General features: G+C 41.0%; 1 protein-coding gene across 2 annotated transcripts in view; it reads left to right on the top strand.

The window, feature by feature from the left end:
- The window catches only part of NAF1 (nuclear assembly factor 1 ribonucleoprotein), a 60,860-nt gene extending 46,058 nt beyond the window's left edge, over positions 1–14,802 (top strand). For both annotated transcript variants that reach the window (XM_019534565.1, XM_019534564.1), the window contains exons 6-8: positions 4,278–4,329; positions 9,576–9,681; positions 13,907–14,802. In XM_019534565.1, coding sequence (XP_019390110.1) covers positions 4,278–4,329; positions 9,576–9,681; positions 13,907–14,442 — 694 coding nt within the window. In that variant the 3' untranslated portion in view covers positions 14,443–14,802. The remainder of the gene's footprint in view (positions 1–4,277; positions 4,330–9,575; positions 9,682–13,906) is intronic.
- The last annotated feature ends 11,930 nt before the right edge of the window (positions 14,803–26,732 follow it).

Genomic DNA, 26,732 nt, shown 5'->3' with positions numbered 1-26,732 from the left:
GATGCTTATCTTGCTGGGATCATATGACCCCAGCTGACTTCCTGCCCTTTGGGCAGGGGGCTGGACTCGATGATCTCCTGAGGTCCCTTCCAGCCCTAATGTCTATGAAATCTATGAAACGCGTACAGTGAAATATCTTGCAACATACAGTAAATGAGCACAAGCGTGTTTAACAAAATGGTCAGACATATAGATACACAAGAAGATCAAATTAAAGGTAAAACTTAGGATGAAAAAATCCCTGAACCTCTGTTTTGTCTGTTTCATTTTAATACAGAAAAGGACCAGAGTCTTACCTTGGTCCTGGGTAAGCTTTTTAAGAGAGTTATCCTGGTGCATGTCTGCGAGGGGCCAGCAGGGGAGATTATGCTTAGGGGTAGCCAACATGGGTTCATTAGAGGCAGGTCCTGCCAGACCAACCTGGTGGCTTTCTGTGACCAGGTCAGAAAATCCTTAGATGCAGGGGTAGCGGTGGACGTAGTCTTTCTAGACTTTAGGAAGGCCTTTGACATGCTCTCTCACCCCATTCCCATTAAAAAAACTAAGGGACTCTGGCGTTGACACCTACACAGTCAAATGGGTCACTAGTTGGCTGGAGGGCCACACCCAGAGAGTGGTAGTGGACGGGTCATTTTCAACTTGGAGGTATGTGGATAGTGGGGTTCTGCAGGGCTCGGTCCTCAGGCCCGCACTGTTCAACATCATCAGCGACTTGGAAGGGGGTGTAAAACACACCCTGTTCAAATTCGCAGACAACACTAAGATGTGGGGAGAAGTGGGCACACTAGAGTGGAGGAATAGGCTGCAATTAGACCCGGGCAGCTTACAGATGTGGGCGGATGAGAACAGGATGGGTTTCAACACTGATAAGTACAAGGTGATACACCTGGGGAGGAAGAACCAGCAGTATATCTACAGGCTGGGGAACTCCCTTCTTGTCAGTGCAGAGGCAGAAAAGGATCTTGGAGTCATTACTGATGCCAAAATGAACATGGGTCAATAGTGTGGGGACGGAGTCAGGAAGGCCAACCACACCTTGTCATGTATCCACAGATGCATCTCAGGCAGGTCCAAGGAGGTGATTCTCCCCCTCTATGCGGCACTGGTCAGGCCGCAGTTGGAGCACTGCGTCCAGTTCGGGGTGCTGCACTTCAGGAGGGATGTAGACAACATGGAGAAGGTCCAGAAGAGGGCCCACCCGAATCATCAGGAGTCAGCAGGGCACGCCCTATAAGGAGAGATTAAGTGACCTGAACCTGTTCAACCTCCACAGGAGAAGGCTGAGGGGGGATCCTAGTGGCTGTTTACAAACTAGTCAGGGGGGACCAACAGGCATTGGGGGAGTCCCTGTTCCCCCGAGCAGCACTACCAGGTGTGACAAGAAATCCAGTCACAAGCTGGCAGAGGGTAGATACAGGCTAGATATCAGGAGGCGCTACTTCACTGTCAGGACGGCTAGGATCTGAAACCAACTTCCAAGAGAAGTGGTGCTGGCTCCTACCCTGGGAGACGTTTAAGAGGAGGCTGGATGAACACCTTGCTGGGGTGGTTTGACCCCAGTACTCTTTCCTGCCATGGCAGGGGGTTGGACTTGATGATCTGCTTGGGTCCCTTACGACCCTACCAACTATTAAACTGTATCTTGTAAGATATTAGGGGTGCTCTGATAGAGGTTTTTTGGGCCAATTACCTGATTTTTTTGGACCAAAATTTTATTTATTTTATTTTTTAAATGAGTCATATTGGCCAATACCAGTCCAATTCCAATATGCAGCTGGGAAGCATGAAGAGTGGTGTCTGGCTGGTAACTGTTGTGTGGGAAGGAGCGTGGTGGGGTGGGGCAGATTGAGACCCCTGCGGTGAGGGAGGGAGTGGGGCTGGGGCAGGTGCTGTACAGTTGGGGCAGTGCAGGGGATACTGCTATGCACCCCCCTTGGGGAGACATGGGTGATATGTGCCCCTAGATCTGCATATGGATCAAGGGCAGGCTGCTGCTGTGGGCCGAGGTGGCACTGGGCTCTTTCTAGGGGTGGGGGTGGAGTGGGGGTTGGGTCAGGTTGTGCTCAGGGTGGGCAACATTGGTGCTGGGAAGGGGCAATAGGGGGGCTGCAGCTTCCCCAAAATTCACTGTAGCGCCCCATAGCCCGCACATCCAGCACCACCGCTGTGCACCCAGAGTGCAGCCTGGCCCTGCTTCTGCCGGAAAGAGCCTGGTGCCACGTCAGCCTGGAGCTGCACACCACTGTTGTCCCATGCATGAGGGTACACACCTGCCATGTCCTCCCAGCATGTATGTAGTGGTAGGAGCTGCCCCCCGTGCTCCCCAGATGAGCCACTTGCAGCTCTGACTGTCTGGCACCTGCCCCAGCCCCACTCCCTCCCTCGCTGCTGGGGCCTTAATCTGCCCTCCCTCCACCCACCACCTCTACCCCTTCCCTCACAACAGACTTACCAGCCAGAGCTGGCTGCTCTCCATGCTGCCAAGCTGTGCAGCTCACTTTACTTGTATCGGTGCTGATCTGATATGGGACCAATGTATCGGCGCACCTCTATAAGATACGCTTGTTTCCCGCTCACTCATCTAGTATATCCCTTAAAGTTATATTTTTTCATATTTTTTGTGCTTTGTTACTGAAATGTTTATGTACTGAGTCTTAACCCGAGTTTAACACTTACCTAGAAATATAAATAAGGTTGCACAAGATGACTTTTTAAAGAGACCAACGGCTGATAACATTTGGTATGGGAAAGCAGATGCACCTTCATGACATCACATACTAGTTGCTCAAAACAAGTTGTGGTTCCTTCAAACTGTAGTTTTCAGAAGGCAGGAATGACCTTTTACCTAGTTCTCTGAATCTCCTTGTGAATTAGTACTATGCTTCAAGAAAAAGCAATACATGAAATTCACATTCTTGAGTTGGTTTTGTTTGCAACTGAAGTTTTTGCAGTGATATTTACGTAACAGTTCCATTTGTAAAAGACTTGCGTAAAGATCATGTTTAATTGTCTGGAATTGCAGGTAAATATATAGTAAGGGTACACACTTCAGTTGAAGTATTCTTGCAGAAGCTTCCTATTTTAAAATATTTATTTGACCGGATACTGATTTCATGAACTTAAAGTACTGCTACCAAGGAAATCTCTCCCCAAACTCCCTGCCCCCCACCCTCCCAAAGATTGGTTAATGGAATTTCAGTTTTTGTTGTTCTTTCAATTTGATTACTTAGACAATTTAAGTTAAATGTACTTAATCTAGGTGTCTTATTGCTCATCTTACGTCTGTTAAACAAGAAATGTTGCCTAAGTTCCCTGAAGAAAGTTTAGAGTTAAGTGAGTGTAGGCTTGATTATTGCATGTTACAGTTAAATCTTTGTTATTTGGCACTTAAGTAACTGGAAATTGTATTAAATGGAATTTTTGGTTGGGGGAGGAGTTTGCATGTGGTGGCAGCTGCTGCCTCCCCCCCCCCCTTTTCACTCCACTCCATGTTAACTTAAAACCCAAGTTGGATTATTTAACATAACTGGCATTTTTACATAACCGCCAATCCCCTTGCTCCGGGGATGCCAGATAATAAAGATTTTATTGTAATACATAAGTAAAGGTATTTGAGAGATCTGAAAATTATTTCAAACTATGGGTCTGTAAAACCTCCCATCTGCCAGAACACTTGTGTGTAGATCCTGGTAACAGGAAGGAAGTGTGATTGAGAATTGGCATCAAGACATAGCTTGGCCATCTGACTTTTGAAATAAAAGGAAGTGCAATTATATTTGTGAATGAAATTGCCATGAAGGTGAGACGTTGCCTAGATAGACCCATATTGAAGTTGTTTTCACTTGTGTGTTCCTCCGAATTATGCTTTCTCATCATGAAATAGGCCCTTAGGAAGAAGATGCACCTTATTGCAGCATAGCAGTTTGCCTCAAAAAGAGAGGTGGTTTTTTTTTTTTTGGTAAGTACTCAGCGAAATTAATGGCTAGTTACATATAACTCTTACCTTTCATTCATTCAAAGTAGAACATGGGAAATTGTTCTTAGGATTGGTTTGAGATAAGATCTTTATTTAGAAAATGTGTTTAAATAAAATGTCTCTTTCAAACTTAGAACATTTTTTGAAATCATCTAAAAAAATTCTTCCTGGTGTTAGAGCTCTCAAAGCAGTGCTGTTACAGTATTTTTGTAGAGCATTTATTTGTGTTCAAGTAATGATTTGGATTCATTTGCAGTGAATTAGTGTTTAAATTACTTAACATGTCTGTCTAATCTTTTAGGGAAAAAGGATCTGATGCTTCATGGTTGCATGACCAAGAACCACCACCTGAGGTATGTGTAGCTCATTTGATTGGTTTGTTTCAGTCTTACACATTATACTCACAGTTTGATTTAACTAGCACCTTGCTTAAGATGCAGCCTAGTTTTTGGGTTTCTTTGTCTTCTGTTAAGAAAGTGATCTGTTTTCCTTAAGACATAGCCCTCTACCAATATCGACTGTTTATAGAACACCTTTTCCTACTTGCTTCTGGAAATAGAAATACACATTTCCTAGCATTTTAGAGCTAGATTTTTCTAGTGGTCCCAACATCCTGCCTCTAGCAGCAGAGGTAGCAGCTTATCTTGAATTTTTGATTGATCCATGGTTCCTACTGTAATTTGGCTTCTGCCATGCCTCCATTCTAACAAAAGCAATTTAGACTCTAAACTGAGAACTTAAAGAATATGAAGAGCCACCAGTTGTCAAGAAAAGCTTTTCTTGACTGGCTTTATGCAAGCTGCCAGTATATAGCCAGGGGACACATTAGGTTTACTGCATGGCAGATCTTTTCTTATTTTTTTTTTTAGTTAGCTTCTTTGCAAAAGAAGGGGTGGTGCATATTATCATGGACTCTTTAGAACATTGGATTCTGAAACTTATGTCAGTTTACTTTTGTAATACAAGGGCTCCATGTCAGACAGGTCTGCAGGATCAAGTAGGCAAAAGCAGCTACTTTACTCCCATGTCATATTTACTTCGAGATCAGCTTGTGAAGATTGTTGTCTCTTTACAATGTACATCTGGTTTCTTGGAAGTCAGTGCTCTTTAATTCTACTTTATTATACTTTAATAACATTCTGTCTTATGCAGCTCCATATATGGAAAGCTCTCATCTTTTTTCAGGCAGGCATCAGGCCAGTATACTAGTATGATATTTAGATACTTAGTTCTTCGCTATCTGAAGATGTCTGAAACCACTTGCCCCTGCTGCAAACTGCTGCTGCTTTAAAATTCGTTGCTAAAAAAATAAGTCCTAAGCAATATATTGGATTGTGAAAGGGAATGTATTATGAAGTTATTCATAAGACTTGCTTATTCAGTATCATACATAACTTAAAATCTCAATAAGCTTTCAAACAGCATCCAAAGTTCCAAGTAGGAAATGGCTTGCAGGTAGTCTCCTGAATGTCAAAAATGAAAGATTAAAAAAAAAAAAATAAATAAAATTGGAGTTTCTTGCTTGAGCTGTTTGGGCATCTCTAATAGCTGAATGAATCAAAGTTTCCCAGGATGCTGCCATCATGGATTAATTTTGGCATTGTTACTTATTCCAGTATACAATTTAGCATTAATATTCATCCCAACATTTTGATGGCTTATTTAAAAATACGATCAATGAATTGAGTTCACAAAAGATTATTTTGATCTTATTAGCCTAAACAGCTAGTAAGGCTGCTTGGGCTTTTTCTATGCTGATAAATGAGTATACTCACCTCCTGTTAATTTATTTGATTTTGGTATACTAACACATCCAAAAGTCTTGCTCAGGCTAAGGTTTGCTCTCCATAGGATATAGTTCTTCATTGCTGATGTTGAAAATCTGATAGGTTTATCATGCAAAAGTGAAAAGTATTGTGAAGCTTTTCAAAAACAAATAGCAGCTGCTGGATTTCACCATGAGTTAATACATCACTGAGTTGCATGCACACAGAGTTAGGCTTGTGATCTTTGGCTAAATCTCTCAAAAATGTCTGAATGGGCATTTTCAGTTGGTTGCTGTTAAAAACGATGCAGCTGGATTTTCCTCCCATGTAATCTATATTAACATTATCAGTAATGTCATACATGGAAAAACTCAAAATTAATTTCACTGCTTGAATATGGAAAATGTTAGTCTGACAGTGATGCTAAAAATGAATTCCTGAGCTTTAGGAAACCTTCGTGAGAATACTTAGTCAAGATAATAAAGAAAATAGTATTACAACAAAAAATCAAGTGGAGGATCACTACTGTACATAATGTTGCTTGCCTAGATGTAAGAGTCAGTGATACTATTGCTTGTCATAAGATGCTGGAGTCCGTAGCTGCTGAAGTTCCTATTTTCATTCCTTCTTAGTGTGGTGACAATGTCAGGAACATGCATTGATGACAGGGAGAAAGTCAGGAAAGGAGGATTTTGATATCAAGGAGCTAAAGCTACAAAAAGAAAACTTGTTACTGATAGTAACTGGGTACATCTACATGTCCAGTTAATGCGACTGAATAAACTCTGGTGGAATTTGAACCAGAGTAATCTAATCCTGACATCGCTGTCAACATGTGCATTTAAGTGCAGTAATTTACTCTGCCATCCGATAGTACCTGTGTGTGATGGGGCCGTCTGACACCAGAGTAAATTAATATACTATGCCCCAATTGCAGTGCACATGTAGATGGTGACACTTTTTTTACTGTGCAGTAAATTGGTCTAGTGTGTAGATGTACCCACTGACCGTATAATGGGATGGGTTAATATAGATGAGCCCTATTTCTTGTATTCTTCTTAAGCATCTTTTACCTAACTGTGTGCAAGCAGTATGCTAGATTAGATGAAACTATAGTCTGCCTTTGTGTGGTAGTTTCTTATGTACTGTGTTCAACCATACTTCTAAGACATTTTTAGAACCATCCTGTGAGGCCCAAAATCTTGATACAAGCTTATAGCGGCTATTAGAAATTTTTTTAAGGATATGAAAATAAGTGCTTCTGGTGGAGGTAGCAAATTTATAAGGGCACACGCATTCATGTAGGAATGTTTGTAATGTTGCCACTTCCATTAGTTCTGTTTATTCCTAGCCATTGACGATCTAGAGAGACTGGTTTTACTTTGCTTCATAATAGGTCTTGGGTCATGATTTTTGGCAATTAAGAATATTTTTTACATGGGTACTTATTTGCCTGATGTTTCCACCCGCACTCCTCCCCAAGGAAGTATTGTGGGAGTTTGGGTTCTGAAAGTCAGTATTTCAGTAGCCATATAGCATTGATGTTTGGACATAATTATATAGCCTAACCCACTTATCTTTTTGCAAGTATTGAATCAATATTCCTGCTTGTAGAAGGGACTTCTTTGCCATCCTCCGCAGCTTTGAAAAACCTTGGGGGGATGGGAGGAATTCAGTGGGATCATGCCAGCTTACTTTCTCCCAGCAATGATAGAAAGCCATATGTCCATAGCAACCTTTTTTTTTTTTTTTTTTTTTTTAATTGGCTACTTGTGGATGCAATTCTTCCCAAGCCTAGAATGACTTCACTAGGTTTATGGACCAAACTTGTATGAATGTTAAATTTTATGCAAGTTTCCTGAAGTCAGACCTAGGGCCCCTCTACGCATGAGGTAAAGACCATGTGACCTGATCCACACAGTCATGCCTCCTGCCATGCCACATGTGCATGGCAGGAGGCATGATTATGGGATCACACATTAGATCCTACCATGCCTTGTTTGCTGGTTGAGGAGGGTTCTGGGCTTTCCCTGCACTAGCAAGAAGCAAGCTGGTGCCCCATCCACCACTGTGACTGGGAGATGAGCTGCTGTTATCTCCTAGCCCTGGGAATGCTTGAAGTCCCTGGGGCTGGGAGACCACAGCTGCTGACTTCTCCCAGTGCTGGGGGAGTGTGAAGCCCTTGAGGTTGGGAGACCATAGCTGCCATGGCCAAAGCAAAGCCCCTTCCTTTAAGAACTGAAAAAGCAACATCAAGGGTGATGGAATGTTTAGTTCCCACGGCACTGCTGGCTCCCAGGCAATGCAGATTACTGGGTTGGTTCTCTTTTTGGATAGGTCTTCTGCCAGGAAGCACACTCCCACCCACCTGCTCTCTGTAAATGCCAGTCTGTGAATGAACCCAGTATGCTTGAACCATAAGCTCATTGGCTCATCATGGGACTTGCGTGATGGCATCTTGGCTATTCGCTTTTTATAGCAACAAATGAAATAAACATCCTCCGCAATGCTAGAAGGAAGCAGCAGGTCTTCCAGAATCCATCCTTTCATAGCATCAAATTAAAATCTCTAAGCCACAGGAGGTCGGTCCTTCTTGAATTAATAGGTCTCAAGAAATTTTCTATTCCACTTGCTTAATGTAAGGAATTTAAAGAGCTATCATCTGAGAGGAATCGCTGAAAGGTTTCCTCATAGGTAAATGCTAGGTGATATTTCTTATGGTTCATTTATTATTATCATGTGGAATTATAAAGTAAAACTATTTATTAACAAAGGCTTTTAAGAGAAATATGAGCCTATTTTTCTACAATTGTTAATATAATTTTTTAGCATAGCAGCAAAATGATTTGTTGTTCTTTTTGGAGTCTAAGGCATTGAATCAATTCTCCAAGGACTCATTATACTACAAGACTTTGACTTTCTTCTTATTAATATTGATGTAAATTAACGTTGTTAACCACAATTCAAAATATAGCAGATCCAAAGTTAATTGAAGTAAAACTGATGCTGTAGTATTTAGTGCACTGTAGAAATGGAAAATATTTTTAAAAAATGAATGTTCTATATTTTTTTTAAGAGAGGGGTTTCTTCCTATTACTCAGCCTTTAGTGTATATAGTACTCCTTAAAACCAGAGCTGCCAGTGTTAAACTTTTTACAGAATGTATTTATCTGTTGTGCATAATGAGTTAAGCAAAAGGTATCAAATTAAATGCAGTGGTATTTTCTTTCTTTTTTTGTGTTGCTTATTGTTCCTTAACATTTCTTTTTTATTACTTTTCAAAGCTGGATACACAAAATGCATAACAGTCACTTTTTCTCTTTTTGCCACTAATCAGTTGAAAAATGTGAGGAATGTTTCTTTTTCCTTATGTATATAATATGGTACATATGTTTAATTTGGTTCAAGGGTTGGATGTAATGGAGACCAAAAATTAATATTGCTTCCTCACTCATGATGAAAGGATTTTTGGAATGTGGTGGCCAAATTGCAATTTCTGGAAGGCTAATTTAGTTGTGTACTACTAGGTGATCTTTTTTGCATTCAGTTCATTAATTCTTAACAAGCAAAAAATATATTTTAAGCAACATTCAAGTGAATTATAACTTAAAGTAAGAGTACGAAGGTTGTGAGTCGAGGACTCAAACTAGTAAATGCTAGAACTAAAATGCCCATGTAATCATAATTGATTCCATTGCACACCTGCATAATGATGCATTATTTAATCACTTGAGCATACACTTACCTGCAGGACCTCTAAAGTATCTTAAAAGGCTGATTCTTGAACATAAAACAAGTTTTTGATGAGTACTATCTGTCTGTTCACTTGTTAGGCCTTAGATTTCAGTGATGATGAAAAAGAGAGAGAAGCAAAACAGAAGAAAAAGAAACCTCAGAATCAAGGAAGAAAGAAGTCCAGATCTGATACGAATGACTCAAGTGAGTAACTGTTATAGGAACAATTAACAATAGTTCCCAAAACTAAATAGGAATTGCATAATGGTGATAGCTTGTTAAATCTATCTTAATACAACATTTGAGTCTTTGTACATTTCATCAGTACTTTTTAAAATGATAATTGGAAATGCATGAGGGTACTTTTCTTAATCTTGGACTAACTAATTGAGAAAGGGAAGATTGCTTATCTGTAATTAAAAATAAGTACACTAATTAGTTTTATGGGGAGCTTTAATTATTTTGCTAAATGATCCTTTATCTCTGTAACTGGTTAACTTCAGTGCCAGCAGTGAGTAAGCTACATATTCTAAATGATCCATTTACCTATTATTCAATACTTCCCTTGGTCTAGTGGCCTTCTTTGGAATGTAGTTCATTTATTCTGTTGCTTACTGAATGATAAAGGCAGCTATCTCTCTTTCTTAAAAAAGAGGATTGTTAATAGCCTAGCTTAGACAACACACGTCAAAATCTGCATGTTCCTCATAGAGTCCCATGGCTCAATGCAGAGTCATTGAAAATAGAGGGACAACCTGACCAAAGTCTCCATGAATGGAACACATTTTCCTTAGATTGTGATGTTTCAATTGAGGACTGATAGGTTTTTAAATTGTATTTGGCAAGTGAACCTACAGAATATTACTTTGTTTTTTGTGTAGTCGTTTTTTTCTATTCTAGTCCATGTAGATTTGTTTATAAAACCTACAAATATATTGATTATTCCAGGAAAAGTATCTGCTTTTCTTCTGTTTTATAAATAGTTATAGAAACTGAGTTGATTAAGATTCTGGAATAACTGACACACACTCACTCACTCACTCACTCACTCCCCCTCTCTCTCTCTCCCCCTCTCTCTCTCTCTCTCTCACTTCTGTATTGGACAATTAATTTTGATCATAGAAATTCTACAAACCTAACTGTAACTGTCAAAAATACTGGTTACATTTATCCTTAATACACTAGTATGGTACTTGCCTCAAATTTGAAAGTTTTTGATCATTTTTGAGACAAAGTTATACATGCATACTCTCAGTAAATTACAATAATAAATCATTGGCACACAAATGCAAGTATTTTGCATAAATATTTTATTAAAAATTGAAAATGACTGGGTGATTATATGGAAAATACAGTGGAATCTGTCTAGGATGGGATCACATTAAACCAGAAAAAGGTTTTGGTTTAAACAGGTTTCCATTTTATAAGGGAAGCAGAGGTGCCTGTATCCCATGGCCCCCTGATAGCTCATCCAGGAGCAAGCTGTTAGTGCCCCTGCTCATTTCCTGGTACCCACCAATTGGCTAATCAGTGGGACTAGGCAGGGGTTGCCTCTGTTCTTAACGGGGGGCTGCCCCCTCCACAGTCCCACAATCCCAATTGGCTGAGGGTGGTGCAGGGGGTCTGTCAGAATGGCATGGCCAGCAGAGTTTCAGGCATGCAGAACACCTGGGGATAGCCTCAGTTGGATAGCAAGGATGGAGGGGTTGCCTGCAAGTGATGGTGGGGTGTGGGGTCTTTGCTCCTTGATTAGCTCCTGCCTCCCATTGCAGGGTACTCCTTCACCCTTTTCTCTGTCCAAACATCTGCAAGCAACTTGCAGGCTGACCTTTTTCTTGTTGCTGCTTGGAGCAGCTTGAGGACAGGGCAGCTTGCAGATTGCCCTGTTTGTGCTGCCACCTGGAGGGAATGAGGGTAGGTCTGCTGTGCTGTCATAAGGTGCACCCAGGTTGGAAAACGGGTGCCTCCCAGTAGGGCTGTGCAAAATTTCGCCACCAGTTTTGTTTCGACCTGTTTTGAAGTTGAAACGGCAAAATTGAAATGAAACAGATATGGTCGAAACAGCCTTGAAACAAAACAAGGCAAGTCGAAACGGTTCACCATTTTGATACTGTTTCAACGTTTCACCAATAAGTTATAATGGGAAAGGTTGAAACAGCCTATAACTTGGTCATTTCTGGCCAGATTTGGATAAAACTTGCAGAAATGGTAGCCCCTTCTGAGGGCATAAAGTGTGCCAAGTTTCAAGAAGATAGGCGCAGGGGGTTTGGAGAAACTGCACCCCAGTCTTGAGAGCCAGATTTGTGTCGTGTATATGTTAAGCCACAGCCGGGTTAAAACTACAGGAATGCTAGCCCCTGCTGAGGCCACAAATCCTGCCACATTTCAAGGAGATATAGATGCAGGGGGTTTGGAGAAACAGTATCCCAAAATCTTGAATGCAAAACTTATGTCATGTGTATGTGTTAAGCTACAGCAGGGTCAAAACTGCAGGCATGCTAGCCTCACAAAGCCAGCCAAGTTTCCAGGAGATGGGTGCAGATGTTTGGGGAAACTGCACCTCAAGCTGCAGACGAGCAAAACTTGTGACATGGGTGACACTTTGTGTTAAGGCGCAGCAGGGTGAAAACTACTGGTCTGCTAGCCCCTGCTGAGGCCACAAAAGGCACCCTTGAGGAAAACTAGGAGTAATGGTCACAAACTCCCGGCAGATCATTTCAGGCTCAGCATTAGGAAAAACTACTTCAACTAGGGTGTCCAGTCTGTAACCATTACTTGTAGTTTTCCCCAAGGGCGCCCTGTTCACTAAGCCCTGATGAACGCTTCCGATGTAGTGGCAAGCTGCTACCAAGGCCCCTCTTGGCCTTCTCTTTTTCAGACTGAAGAGTCCCGGATCACTCAGCCTTTCCTTGTATGGCTTGCCGTGCAAGTCTCTGATCATATGAGTGGCCCTTCTTTGGACCCTCTCAAGCTTTACCATGTCCTTGTTGAGGTATGGAGCCCAGAACTGGACACAGTACTCCAGCTCTACCTGTCTTCTTGAAACTTGGCATGCGTCATGCCCTCAAACGGGGCTACCATTCCTGCAAGTTTCATCCAAATCTGGCCAGAAACGGCAACTTTATAGCCTGTTTCGACTAGTCCCATTATATCCTATGGGCGAGACGTTGAAACGGGGTCAAAACAGCAAAACGTTTTGACAGAATGAAATGGAATAGCCGTTTCGACTCGAAACAAAAGTTGAAACAAAACACTGTTTTGTCTAAATGCTGGTCAAAACGGAATGCTTCCATTTCGCACAGCCCTACTTCCCAGTCCTCGGGTCGTCAGAAGTCCCTTTGCAATGCCCAGTGCATGAGCAGTCTGGGACTAGAAAGCAGCTTCTCGGGCTGTTTGTGTTCTTGGAAGTTTAAAGGGTGGTGGGCAGGCAGCCCAGGACCAGGGCTGTATGCTAGATGTATGGGGGTGGTAGATTTCCCCTGTAGGATATTACAGGTTCCCTTCTAGAGGGATTTCGAAGCTGAAAGCCTGCCAAAAAACCTTTCTGCTTCCATGTTAGGTAAGTTTCCAGCTCATACAGATTAAATGCAGTTAATTTGCAATAAGCTGTGCCAGGACCATAGGCATCTTCTGGTTTTCACAGGTTCCATCTCCATGTCACTGTTATGTATTTTTGTTTACCTCCACTATGATTCATTTAAGAATTTAGCATGATGCAAAATATTTTTGCACTGAATTGTAGGGTACAGCGTGGCAGTGTAGTTCATACAAGGCTTGCATATGTGTTCATTACTAAACAGTAGATGCTGCAAAAAACAGATTGCCTGGAAGTTTAATTTTGAGATTCTTGAGCTTGATTGTTCAGACATCCTGATTCATTTTCAGTAGAATAAATTAACTTTTTTTTATTATTATTTAAAGCTTAACCGATCGTCTATGATGAATCAAGACGTACATCTTTAAAACCTCAGTGCTTTTCTCTTTCTTTATTTTTTGTAACAAAACTATGATCTCAAAACTTCACTGGTGCTTACTTGGAAGTAGTCATTTTAAAGTAAATATAGTAACACCATTGACTTCTCCTGGGATGGGAAGTGTAAATTTTTCATCGTTAAACTCAAGAGTCTTATACTGAGCACAAAAGCTGTTGGCCTCTTAATTTACCAAAATAAGTGTTTGAAATTGAACAAACGATGTGATTACATTTCAGGCTATTTCTTAATTTCCTCTTTTTAAAAAAAATCTGGAATACATCAGTTCATAAACATCAAGCGTATTGTATCCCTACATTTTAAGATTTTTTAAGTGTGTGTATGCGTGTGAGATCAGGAGTGGAGCAAGAGGAGAAGGGCAGGGGGGGACCTATCTTGGGAAGATTTTAAAAACTAAGCTGTGTTGGAAATAAGGTAATCTTGTGGGTATTTTTAAGGTGAGAAAAATGGAGTTCAGTGTCCTCCTGCGGAGCAGCCTACCTCAAGTTATTCAAGATTATATTGTGGCAGAGAATACTCACGAGGGAGAGGTCCTCGTTTGTTTCGTCCTCCACACTTCTTGAGACCACAACTGAGACTTCCACAAGTGAGACCCCCACAGCTGTATTCTTCAGATCACAGGATGCATCAGAAATCTGCCGTGTGTCCACAGGCAACTGCACAAGACATGATTCAGCACTATCCCTTTCTTCTTCCGCCTCCCCCGCCTCCTCCTCCTCCTCCTAGTACTTCTACCCCTACCCCTACTCCTACTCCTACCCCTACTCCTCCTCCACCAGTGTTTGGACCTGTTCACAATGGAATTTGTCCCTTTCCACCTCCACCCCCCCCACCACCTGGGACTACTGATATGGTCTGGACAGGAATGCCAATGAATTTTAATATTTATGGTCTCCCTTTCCCATTTATGCTGCCGCCACCACCCCCTCCGCCACCGCCACCACCACCACCCTCTGCCCCTCCAAATTCTTAACCTTCTAAATTTATCATTCTGAGTGCTTTGCATCTGAATATACAAAAGCTGTAGATAATTGAGGTGGAGAGGGGAGGGGTGAGCTATGACGACCTGTTCCAAAATGTTATGCTTTATTTGCTGTTTTAGATTTATTTTAGAAAATCTAAACTTCTGTACAAGAATAGAACAGATCCAAAGTTCTAATGCTAAAAAGCAACAATCTTTTGTTGGGCACATGAGAAGTATAAACCTTGTGGTCTTCTATTGTCATATTCAAAAGAAAAAGTGAAATATTATATGTGTATTGAATAATTGTTTTTTTAAATAAATCCTGGCAATTTTGAAGGATTGAAAATTAATAAATGTTATTTTTGTAAACCAGCATGTAGTGAAGATCTTTTTTTATAGTAAGTAGCTTGAACTAGGATTTTTTAAAAAAAACTATCAATCTCAGAGGGGAAAACATTTTGTTTTGATTGAAAATGAGGACACTGTGCTATAGTTAGCAGGATTGGTATAACTGGTCCAGAAATATATATTTTTAAAAAACAGTTATAGTGCTCTGTTAAAAGAAAACTTTTTTTTTGTTTTCTGAGCTTGATTTTCATTTAACACCAATAACAGCATGTTGTTTCACGTTTCATACATTGGTTCTAAAGTAATTGTAAATTTTGAGTCATTTACTGATAATTAATGCAATTTTGAGTAGCTTGCTAAAATTTGAATGAGCAGCTCTAGATAAGTGGAACATTGACCTAAATGTGACAGTGCATCTAAGTACCATTCAGAAGGAACTTACGGATTGCGGCTTTCTATAAGAACAAAACTAACCTAAAAATTAGACTTAATAAAATAAATTCTATCAGTGCATTAAGGTATAAAACTGCATAAGACAGAAACTTAAAGCAGTGATAATCCATTTTCTACAATGCAGATGCCACTAACATATTTTCTCATATATACGTGCTCCCAAATGCATCCTATTTTCTATGAAGGAAAAAAATCTTACTTGGAGTATGAATAAGTAAGTCCCTGAGGTCTGGGATCTCTGAAACTGGGGGGCCACAGACTACTTGCCAGGGCTGGGGACTGTGCACCAGGGCTGGGGGTTTAGAGGTTGGGAGCTGCACACTGGGGCTGGGGCTGTACCTTGTATATAATGTGTACCCAATTTTATCCAGATGGCTTGTTAAAAAAAAAAAATAGGATCAGTTATATGCAAAAGAACATGGTATTAACAGAGAAAACTCTGGATCCTTATAGGATACCTTCAGCCTTTCTACATTAGGGGAAGATCCATTTTAACTGTTGTTAGGGGTGTGCTTGTGTGGCTGGGGGTGGAGTGGGGAGGATCACTTGAAGAACCTTCCTGTTTAGTTCTGCTTCTCAAATACGGTCTGGATCAGTCAGACTTTCTTGCTGCAGAGGCTTTGCAATCCAAATTTCTAAAACTACCTATTAGAAAAAATCCTGTAAATAGTTGGCAGATGAACCTCTGCTGACCCTCTATGTCATCTCTTAGGTTCATCCTGCATATTTGCCCACTGCCTGTGAGAGGGATGGAAAATTAACCCTCAAAGGGAAGTTAAGCCACCTAGGTATGGATTGGAGCAGGCATTAATTACATGCTTTAACTCAGAATCTGTGGCTGTGACTGCTCACCAGAATCTGGCCTGTAATTAGTCCAAAGAGCATCTTTTTCAAAATTTCTGTATCCTGAAAAAGGGTAATGTTCCATTTTTCAGGATATTAAAAGGAATCTCTCTCTGCCTTAATTGATTAATCCTCTTGCCCTCCCCCATCCCCTCCAATTCCCCTAAAAATGTGAAAAAAATGGGTTTCTAAGAAGGAAAGGAGTTGAGATTCTTTTGAATGAACTCAGATTTTATTTTGGTTGGAATATCTTGAGGGTGAGTCTGACTAATCCTTTGAAGAGCAAGACTAACTGTACACAGAACAACTGTAGCATATGTGCTGTGAAGGCAGTACATTAAGACACTGCCCCCCCCCAGCGTTAATCTTAATTTGTAAGACTAAATTGCTGCATGCCTTTTATTCAGTTCTTATGGAGAGCTCCAAGTCTGCACTGAGACTATGCAGGATGCATGATTTTGATAGCATGGATAGCATGTAAAAGAACACATTCAATTTCTTATGTAAAAGTTGGGGTGGAGGAGAAGTTTGGGGATTGTCCTTCAGCTAGTGGAGAACACTGCTCTGGAGTGGGTTTAAGATGGTCAGAAGCAGAACAGAAAAAATAAACATTTTTAGCCAGTTCCTGTTGAGTTATTTTTCAAACAGGTGGCTGTATCACTTATTCAAAAAATCATGTAGTTCAATCCACTCATGCAATAAATATCAGAGAAGAGCATAATTTAACTACATAACATGATGCCAGTCCCAATTTTTCTGCTTGTTGCTTACCTTAAACCAAACAGATTATTTGCATCTTGCTTAAATAAACTGAGAAGTCCCCACTGTCTGCTTTGTAATAATATTGTACTTTGTTCAGCTGCATAACAGTTGGCTCCAGGAACAGGGAAAAGGAAGCAACTATCACAGTGCTCCTGTTTAGGAGCCTTAGAAATAGGGGAAATTTAATTTCAGGTTCTTCTTACCTTATTCTAAATCTGCCGAGTTCTTCAATTCACTCCTCTCCTCTCAGGTATCTCCTCCATGTTTTGCACCTGATTGCCTCTGTCATCATCCTCTGCTTGGCTAATTCAAGTAGGGTTTTTTTATCGAGTTCTTGAGAACTTGACTGAATCGTTTTTCATGATTGAGGTAGATGTTGTTCAGCTGGAATTCATGTTTTTGTAAAAAAATAATTCCTGGAAGGAAGGTGCCTTATCTCAAGTTGTTTAGCATCATCCTGTTTAGCTTCTTACTTTATTGTCTCTTTTAACAAAACTACTTTTTTTTTCCATTCAATTAAAAAAAATTAATGAATGTATACCTTGGACAACATGCATGCATTTAATGCATCTAGTCACAATAATTACTAGCTAGAGTGTTGTTTTTAAGTTACTCACTTAGATTTCCTTTCCCACAATGTGCTATTCTTTATTTCTATCACAGATTCTACTATTTGTTCAGCTGGGCATGTTAATTATATTGCAGGTTCTGTTGAACATGCCTGTTTAACCTATAATGTTTGCAGGAATTCACTTTCCTTTTTATGCCTTCCTGTTTATCCTAATTTATCCCTTATTCCCCATATCATTTCCTGATTCAAACTAAGAAGCTGGGTAGATGAAGGGAACACAATTAACATGATGGGCTTTGACACTTGGACTCTAAAACTTTTGCTTAAAGTCCCGAACATTCTCATAGATAAACTGGAGATACTTGAGTAAGATGATTACTATAAGGTGGTAACATAACTAGTTTAACTGCAAGCAAAGGACAGTTGTAAAGGGCTCTTGTCAGTATGGCAGGAGGTTTCAAATGGGATATCACAGGGTATTGTGCTAGCTCTGGTGCTGCTTATGTTCGTTAATCATTTAGATGCTGGAATAAAGAGGTTCCAGATCAAATTTGCAGATGACAAGAAAATTGAGAGATTGCAAGCATTTTAGGCTCTCAAGAGGGTCTTGATGGGCTGGAGAGCTGCTCTTATATACAACAGGATGATGTTAAAGACAGACAAGGACAGTAAACAGATTGAAGGTCTTGTTACACCTTAAGAAAGCTGCACATATGTTAATTGGTTTAGTGTTGCTTGACTTGAAGCAGTTGCACCTTAAAGTGGAAAAACCATCTCTGACCGTACCTCACCTGCACAGCTGTGACTTGCCCCTAGAGGCTTGGTGAGCAGGGGCAGGGTAGGAGCCTATGTAAAATGTTTTTTAGTGCAAACAGAATCAGTGATGTCTCAGTGATGTCAACCACAATGTCGACACATTTTGTGTGTTTTTTTTAGTCTGTTGTATTTTTTGGCATTGACTGCAATGCGAATAAATACAGTGGGGGTGGGACCAGCATGATGTTCCCGCCAGGCAGAGTGAATGCTGTGGCCCTGGAGTGCCTGGTGGCCACAGTGCCTCCTACCACTGAATCAGCTCACTGCTTGAACTCCATAGGGCCTGATCCTGATGATCCCCTGGGTGCTGCCCAAGCTCTGAGGAGCCTGATTTCTCCCCCACCCCACCCCAAACCTGACAAGTGGGTCCAGGGAGGTGATGCTTCCCCTCTAAGTGGTACTGGTCAGGCTGCAGTTGGAGTACCATGTTCAGTTTTGGGCATTGCACTTCAAGAGGGATGCAGAGAATCTTGAGAGGGTTCAGAGGAGGGGCTACCTATACCTTCATCAGGGGAGGGCAGCAGGGAATAGGAGATGCTCTATTTACTAGGGCACCCCCTGGAGTAACAAGGAACAATAGCCACAAATTGACAGAGAGCAGATTTAGGTTGGACGTTAGAAAGAACTTCGCAGTAAGGGTTGCTTGAATCTGGAATAGGCTTCCAAGGGAGGTGGTACTCTCCCCTACCTTGGGGGTCTTCAAGAGTAGACTGGACAAGCACTTAGCTGGAGTCATCTGACCCCAGCGCTCTTTCCTGCCCAGGGAAGGGGGTCCAATTTGATGACCTACTGAGGTCCCTTCCAACCCTAACCTTTAGAAATTATGAATTTTTGGGCACGTCTGGCCAACCTAGCAAGGAGGGATTTAAACTAAGTTCCATGGGTTATAGTGAATACAGCAACAGAATAAACCAGAGGGGAAAGGACTGTAAGAAGATGCTCAACTATTTAAAAAGGGGGGGGAGGGGCAGAGATCTACAGGATAGCCAACAAGTGATGCAAAAGGGAAATGGGTCAGAGTTTAAAATGTGTCTGATGTATGTACATAAATGCAAGAAGCATAAGAAACCAACAAGATAAGCTAAGAGCTGCAGCCTCTGAAAAGAATATGATTTGATATCGGATTCCAGGGAAAGCTTTTGTGAATGTCAGAATAATACAGCCAAATTTTAAACTGTCCAGAAAGTTTCCAACCTGTGTGGAGGACAGCTTTCTGTTCCAGAATGTTGAGGATACAACTAGGGGATCATTCATCTTGGATCTTGTCCTGACAAATAGAGAAGAAATGGTAGACAATGTGAAGGTGACGGGAGACGTGGGAGGAAGCGATCATGATATGATTAGAATTCCAGATCCTAAGATGGGGAAAGTATGAAGCAAGCAAAATTAAAATGTTGAATTTCAACCAATTCAGAATTAATAAGCATGGTACCATGGGAAAACAGACTGAAGCTTTTAATGGGCACAGTATTGGAAGCCTTGAAGAAACTGTTCCAACAATATAGAAGCACAAGAAGATTGGCAACAGAGTGATGTGGCTGCATGAGGAGTTTCTAGGATGCCTCAAATAGAAAACAAAATCATACAGGCCAAGGCGCAATGCACAGGTCATCAAGAAAAAGCATACCAGAAAGTAGCCAGAAACTACAGGGACAAATCAGGAAAGTAAAGGTTAAGGGGAAAAAAAAAAGTTTTCTTCTCCCCTCTCTCTGTCCCCCACTACATAACCCAGCAGATCAGCCATTTGGACTTGGGGCAGGTGATGGGCCAGTTCCAGCTTTTGCTGTGACCGAGAGGCAAAAGTCAGAGCTGAGCCACCACCACCTGCAGCAGGCTGGTACTTGAATCTGAGGCAAGGCATTTTCCCCCACATGCTGATTGGAGGGAGGGGAGGGGGTGCAGACCTTGTCTTGGGTTTGATTAAATTTGGAAATGTATACCACTTGCATAGTTGAAATTAGTGTTTACTGTAAACTTGTACACTCTGTTTGGACTAGGGGATATATTCCTTTACTGATCTTTCTGGGTGCCTAAGTCCTATGTAAAATCAGATGTATGCAACATAAAGTTTGATGAAATAGTCCTAGCTGTGCTCGCATAGCAGTTTTGACCAAAATAAACTTCAACCAGTATTTGATAGGTGCAATACTAGAATAGTCTCTATGTGTTAAGTTGGTAGACTAGGCCAACAATTAGTCTGTGATAATCTGAGGAAAAGAAACAAGTTTTATAAGGGTAAGTACTATATTTAGTTGCTGTTAAGGTGGGGGAGATGTTACTGACTGATAAGAAATGCTGCACCCTGTATGTAATCGTTATAAAAATATATGCATGCTAGATTTAAGAGAAACTAATTGCCTCCCTTTTTCTCATCCTTACCTGGGATCACGAGGCAAAATTCTATTGAAAAGCACACCGGTTTTCATGTGAAGGTGCTTAAACTACAAGTATGTTCATTATTGATATAATTGTTATATCTAAAATAATTAACATAATGTTGTATAGGTTCATTTGCAACTAGAGAGCTTTTGTGCTGCAAACCATTTTTGGAAGCTGGGAACCCTTATCCTGAAAAGCATGATTCTATTGTGCCATGTCTGGTATTTGAGTTATAGACGCATCTATCTGATCATTGCATGAATTACTGATTTGTTGTTTTTGAGTCCTGGTAATTGTGATAGTTCCAAGGGTGAAAGTGTGATTTGGATTATGTTCAGGTTTTCTGTGTAACTAACAAGATTGTTTACTTTATTTCTTGCCAATGACACCTGTATAGCACCATTTAAAGCAGTGGAGGTTCCAGAGGTGTTATGAGGTCCTTATGTGGTCTGTAGGGCATTTACTGTTTGACAAGAACTATTAGCTAGCAAAAAAAAAAAAAAAAAAGTATATTCTTACAAGCTTAGTGTGAGCTAAGGTGTTGATAGTTTACCTGAGCAAACTTGCCACAGAAAATAATTTCTAAGAAATGTGGAACCCTGCGATGTCATGAGGAAGACAAAGTAAGATTCCAAAGCACATAAGCACTTAAATGGTGTAGTTAACGGCGTTCAAAAACGGCTACAAGTCTTCCTTTCTGGTTGCAGTGATCGCCAAGATCATAAATGAAAGTTTGGAAATCTTAATCGATACAGCCTGGCAGCAAGGGTATCGGTTTGTTTGTTACCTAGATCTATTCAGCTACACCATTTGTTTATTACAATCTGAACCTAACAAAACTTTTAAATTATTATTATAATAATGTGCTGTATAAAAGGAGGACATAGTGCCCTCATCGTACCAGGGCTCCCTTTTACTAGAACTTGTTCTGATGACCTTGCGATCTAAATATATGTAAGACACAATGTGGTCATGGATGGCAGAGGGAGCACACATTAAGCCCCTGCTTCCAATGCTATTTATGCATTTTATCCAGTGACTAATACAAAATACATAAATAATGTTGAGCAGGGACTGAAACCAGATCTCCTTCCCCCTCAGGGAAGTGACCAACTCACTAAACTGCACAATGTTTCTAGTATCCTTTTGCTTCGCTAGAGGGGCAAACAAACATCAAAAGTGGAAGAGGATGCCCTCAGCCCTGCTTTGCCTTATAATCCTTAAGATTAGGGTGCTTTTCTCAGAAGAGGGTGGTGTAGTTCAACCCCTTTTAGCATAAGAAATATCTAGAACCTGTCTTTGGTCAATGCTGTTACCTAATAGCTATTGGACAAATGCTTGAAACCTAAGATGAAAGTGCGTTAGAGTTCCAGCAGCAGACCCGGAAATGAACTGGAAGTACCCAGCTCTATCAGTTGTGGGGGGGGCCCCAGGTGGCCCCCAGACCTAGGTCTCCCGTGCAGTCTGTGGCAGACCTGGAAGTGGACTCAAAGTGCTTCTGGTCCACTTCCAGTTCTGCCGCTGAGCCTGCTGGGGACGCCCCTGTGCTCCTGTGGGACACCGCAGCACCTCAGTGTTCACGAGCTGCCTGGTACCTTGAGATATGTAGAAAAAAAATTAAGCTGTTTCTATGTCCAAATCATCAAATCTTTCCAAATCTCTCTGAATTGATTTGGAGGGTACCAATTCAATTCGGAGAGATTAAAGGGTCTCCTGATTTGATTTGGAGATTTGGCCACTGAATTGGGCTGAATCTGTGCCAAATTGAATTGGTGACTGAAGCTTCACACAGCCCTGGTAGGTAACCATGTCCTTTACAGCTTCAGCCTCATAGTCTTCTGTAAGTTTTCCTCATACTCTTCTCTACTTCCTCTCTTTACAAAGAATTAAAAATAAATAAATAGAAGTTCTCTGTTTAAAAGGCAAGTGTTTTCCCCCATTGAATATATGGAGTTCAATCCTTTTTACAAACCTACATAGCCTTTAGCCTTTTTTGGTTCAGTTACTGATCATTTTATTTTAATTGTTTTATAGATTTCATAGACATTAGGGCTGGAAGAGACCTTGGAAGATCATCGAGTCCAGCCCCCTGCCCAAAGGGCAGGAAGTCAGCTGGGGTCATAGGATCCCAGCCAGATAAGCATCCAATTTACTCTTGAAGGTGTTCAGTGTAGGTGCTTGAACCACCTCCGATGGCAGGCTGTTCCAGACCTTGGGGGCTTGGACAGTAAAGAAATTTTCCTTATGTCTGAAACGGTCTTGTAGTAGTTTATGGCCGTTCAACCTCATCATTCCTTGGGGCGCTCTGGTGAACAAACATTCCCCCAGATACTGGTGGTCACCCCGATAAACTTAAAGGTGGCCATCAGATCACCCCTGAGCCTGCGCTTTTCCAAGCTAAAGGGACCCATGGCTCTCAGCCTGTCATCATAATGTCTGTTTTCCTGACCTCTGATCATGCACGTGGCTCTTCTCTGGACTCTCTCAAGCTTCTCCACATCCTTTTTGAATTGTGGAGCCCAAAACTGGACAGAGTACTCCAGCTGCGGCCCCACCAAGGCCGACGACAAGGGGAGAATGATGTCCCGGGATTTGCTTGAGAAGCGTCTATGGATGCAAGCCAGCGTTTTGGTCGCTTTACTAGCCGCAGCATCCCGTTACAGGCTCATGTTCATCTTCTGGTCAATGATGACCCCCAAGTCTCTTTCTTCCGTAGTGCTAGCCAGTGTAGCACTGCCAAGCCTGTAAGGATGCTGCAGGTTTTTCTTCTCAAGGTAGAGAACCTTGCATTTTTCGGTGTTAAACACCATGAGGTTCTCATCCGCCCATTGGCTGAGCCTGTCCAGGTCAGCCTGGATCGCCCTCCTGTCTTCTGGTGTGGATGCTTTGCCCCAAAGTTTAGTGTCATCAGCAAACTTGGCCAGTCCGCTTCTGACTCCAGTGTCTACATCATTAATGAAGATGTTGAACAATATGGGTCCAAGGACAGAGCCTATTAAGCTCTTTTAAAAATAATTTTTTGTGAGCAACCCCAGATTTCACAGTTTCCATGAAATCTGCAAAACCATGATTTAGGTAAGTCTACCAATAGTATGCAGACACTGAAATATGCGAGACCTACTTCCAAGTCCCAACAGTGTTGTGTTCAAGTCAGGAATCTGAATAGACTATTGTTTGTTCTTGGGTGGGATGTTCATTTTGGTTTTAGTATGATTCAAGATGGAAACAGACATTGAAACCTCAGTCTTTTCACTAAATAATTTGCCTTTACCAAAATCCAATTTCTGACCTAAGTATGATCGTATTCCATCCTGCATGAGTCCCTGAAACACAGTTAATACATGGTCAATGAATCTTCTTTATCTTTGCTGGTTTTTTGTCAGTAAATCTTAAGGTGAAGGTGTTTTTCAAAAATAGACACATCGGTGATTTTTTTCCAAGGACTTGAGTTAGGGTGGAACGGGCTTGCGCTTAGGTGAATTAGAGATGAAATAGGATCTCAGCCTTTGTGTTTTCCAGCTCACTTTAATTCCCTTTCTGCTTATAAACCTTTCAAGTAAAATGGACTTATAATATTGGTTCAGATTTTTATAGTTTTGCTTCTAATAACACTTTCTCATCCTTAATATGACTACATTTACTGTCAGTGTAAAATGTGTTCATTTTTCAGAACTGGGGTCTTACATTTTTTGGCTGGATCATTGCTTTGACCCTCAGCAATAGGATGCTTAGTATCTATTTACGTTGTCTTTAGTCCAATGAGGGCAGTTGCTAGAATCTCAATTATAGTAAAACAAACAATAACCCTCAGTCAGTATTGTACCGAACAAGCTCAATTGTTCAGTGTAAATTAGCTTGATTTGTCATGCAGTCATTATGGGTTTTGGGTTTATGTTGGTATCAGCTGTATCTTTGCTTTAATACGTAAGTCTATCCCTCTCTCTGAGATGTCCTCTAATGTTAGGCTGTAGCTTATGAGTGTCTGTCTGATTTTACTTACATGTGGGATGTTGGCAAGTAGCAGAGAAACTAAGAGTTTGCTCCTCCATCTGCCCTGTAGTAGCAGTTCATTTAATCCTACCCCTCAGGGAAATTACCAGTGTTTATTCATGACATTTGGCTTACATGCCATCTGCTTTAAGAATATTCATCTATAGCTGTCATCTTGCTTAAAAAAAGTTTAAGTGTGGTAATTGAAGGGAGAGATGCTTGTGTCCTTTTTCCAAGCTTGTTCCGTGCTAGAAGAATTTTAAGGTATTACAATTGTTAAAGTTTATAGGAGTGAGGAATTGGCCAGAGATCCCAGCCAGTCAGAGCAGAGTCTGAACTACATTAAGCATGGACTGCTGAACAGGGGAAGATGGGGGAAAATGGGGTCTGTGTGCTACTTCTGTGTCTGGGAGGCCACTCACTTAGGCCAATGGGCCACAAAGTGGTCCCTTGTCCTCTTAGCTGCCCGGTGACCCTGGACAAAAACTCCAGGTACAAGTTTAAGTGAATCCAAATGACAGAAGCAGTAGTGGAAGCAGGGATCTTTGGCTAGCAAGAACTTCCTGTAGTTTGGACTGGATATGAGTGAATTTTCTATGATCTATGCTCTAGCTCTCACTTTCTCACCATAGCTTCAGTCCATACCTGTCCTCCCTTCTCTGTGATCCCCAGATAAAGGCTATGCCCTTCACTTTTCTTTTTCCTTAGTGCATCCCTTACTAACTGAAGCCTGCTCTACTCTCCATTTCAGTCCCCATGCCTCCAAGCCATTGAACAAACTGTTGCCATTATGTTGTTTTGTCTATTTGGGTGCTATTCCCTTTCCCTCATCCTCTGTCTTGACTGTTTAGCTCATTAGCACTTCAGGGTAAGGATTGCTTACTACACAGCTATAGAGAGTCTAACAGAATGAAGGCTTATTATTGATTGGTCCTAGGCATTACTGAATTGAAATGGGCTGTCTTCTTTCTTTGTCTTGATCATAACATTTCAACATTTTTTTTGTCTGCTTTAGCAGTGGAAAGTGTCTAAAAATGTACAGTTGCTGAACGTACATCAAGCATGCATTTGTCTTGTATGAGAGCTATTGCTGATATCTTTGAAGCTACGATGGACATAGACTGAACAGAACTTCTACATCAAAAAGAGAGAACTGGCCATTGGAACAGACAGGAAATGACAGGAAAAGGAGCTATATCAGGTTATGAAAAGTATTGTGTGATGTGATGGCTTGTGAGAGCAAGACACTGGATCTGATAACCCGGGGAAGTCTCTGACACTTCGTTGTTCCTAAGAACATATGAGTATAGAATAAATTGAATTGTTGGCAGTTAGGATGGGGCCCGTGGGCTTCCAGCACAATGGCTACTGTCCCTTCCACCCTACCTTCCACCCCCTCCCTGGTGTTCCTGATGTAGGTATAAGAATGGCTGGAAGGAGAGTGTGTATATTCAGAAGTGATTTGAACCGTTTTAAATGGTTTATCTCAGCAAATCCAGTTGTTGTGGGCATGTCCTGCACTTTTATAACGCAGATTTCTTTGAGCTAATAATACATAACTTCTTAGCCTACTCCGGCTTTAAAGTGAATTCAGCTTTGTGTGGATGGCCAGCACAAGGTTTGTGTTCCAATTTCTCTTTCAATTCTCAAAATATGCATTGTACATTTTGAGCTGAACTACTTCACAGGTATGAATTTTGTCTTTTATTGGCATTTCACTCTGAGTTGAATTGAAGAAGTGTGTATTGACCTAGTGAGGTATACAGTCCTTTGAAGAAATTGAGGTTTTCTGTCATATTTAATTGCAGGTTTAGCTAATTAGTGTATACATAACAATTACACCCCTTCATTTGATGATTACTACAGAATTTGAGGTCACTGTTCTAGGCAGAAGGAATATCTCAAATACAGTTCCATGATAAAGTCAAATATCATTGCAGGGAGTGTTGATTACGTACTACTATGCATAGTAAATGAACAACAGTATTCCTTACATTTGTGTATTAATCTCACAAAATGTATTTGTAAGTTTGTTTATTCACAATAAAGTATAGTGTTAGAATAGTTTTCTACTCTAAATTAGATGAAACACTTAGATATTTATTACTGATTGATAATCACATCTCATTTGAACTTC

This window comes from Crocodylus porosus, unplaced genomic scaffold (assembly GCF_001723895.1).
Source record: "Crocodylus porosus isolate Cpor-Errol unplaced genomic scaffold, CroPor_comp1, whole genome shotgun sequence".
In the NCBI taxonomy this organism is placed as follows: domain Eukaryota; kingdom Metazoa; phylum Chordata; order Crocodylia; family Crocodylidae; genus Crocodylus; species Crocodylus porosus.
The sequence above is the reverse complement of the archived record's forward strand: the minus strand, read 5'-3'. Positions and strand labels throughout refer to the sequence as shown.